The following is a 776-nucleotide window of genomic DNA, read 5'->3' on the forward strand; positions in this document are numbered from 1 at the left end:
GTGGGGGGGGGGGGTGATATGTATTTATTTTAAGAGTGATCATTTTGTCATATCATGCTATTGTTTTCCTTTCTACTTATTTGTTTGTAAGATAAAGTAAGATAACTATTGCAAGACAGTTTAACTATTTTGTTACTGAATGTCATTTCTCATAATGATGAAAAATCCTTTTTGGTCTGGATTTTATTCATATAAAAAAAAGGTTAAATAAATACTCCAAGGCAGTTTAAGTATTTATTTTCCTACTAATTGTCATTTGTTATAATCAGGAAAAATCCACTTTGTGCAAAGCTTCCGTCACATCACAGAGAGCATCGAGAGACAAGTTGCGCTCTTCCTCGAGATGTTTATCTGCCGCCGCGTGATGGAAGAGAAGGCTATGGGTCTGCCTGGGGCCGGCTCTCCCCCGGGGGTCTGCCTGGGGCCGGCTCTCCCCCGGGGGTCTGCCTGGGGTCGGCTCTCCCCCGGGGGTCTGCCTGGGGCTGGCTCTCCCCCGGGGGTCTGCCTGGGGTCGGCTCTCCCCCGGGGGTCTGCCTGGGGCCGGCTCTCCCCCGGGGGTCTGCCTGGGGTCGGCTCTCCCCCGGGGGTCTGCCTGGGGCTGGCTCTCCCCCGGGGGTCTGCCTGGGGTCGGCTCTCCCCCGGGGGTCTGCCTGGGGCTGGCTCTCCCCCGGGGGTCTGCCTGGGGTCGGCTCTCCCCCGGGGGTCTGCCTGGGGCTGGCTCTCCCCCGGGGGTCTGCCTGGGGCCGGCTCTCCCCCGTGGGTTGTGTCTCCAGCTG

At 57.2% G+C, this 776-nt stretch overlaps 1 protein-coding gene across 1 annotated transcript in view; it reads right to left on the bottom strand.

Moving 5' to 3' along the window:
- Window positions 1-377: 377 nt before the first annotated feature.
- The window catches only part of LOC119585987 (translation initiation factor IF-2-like), a 1,401-nt gene continuing 1,002 nt past the window's right edge, over window positions 378-776 (bottom strand). The window contains exon 2 of the mRNA XM_037934699.1: window positions 378-773. Coding sequence (XP_037790627.1) covers window positions 378-773 — 396 coding nt within the window. The remainder of the gene's footprint in view (window positions 774-776) is intronic.

This window comes from Penaeus monodon, chromosome 20 (assembly GCF_015228065.2).
Source record: "Penaeus monodon isolate SGIC_2016 chromosome 20, NSTDA_Pmon_1, whole genome shotgun sequence".
NCBI lineage: Eukaryota > Metazoa > Arthropoda > Malacostraca > Decapoda > Penaeidae > Penaeus > Penaeus monodon.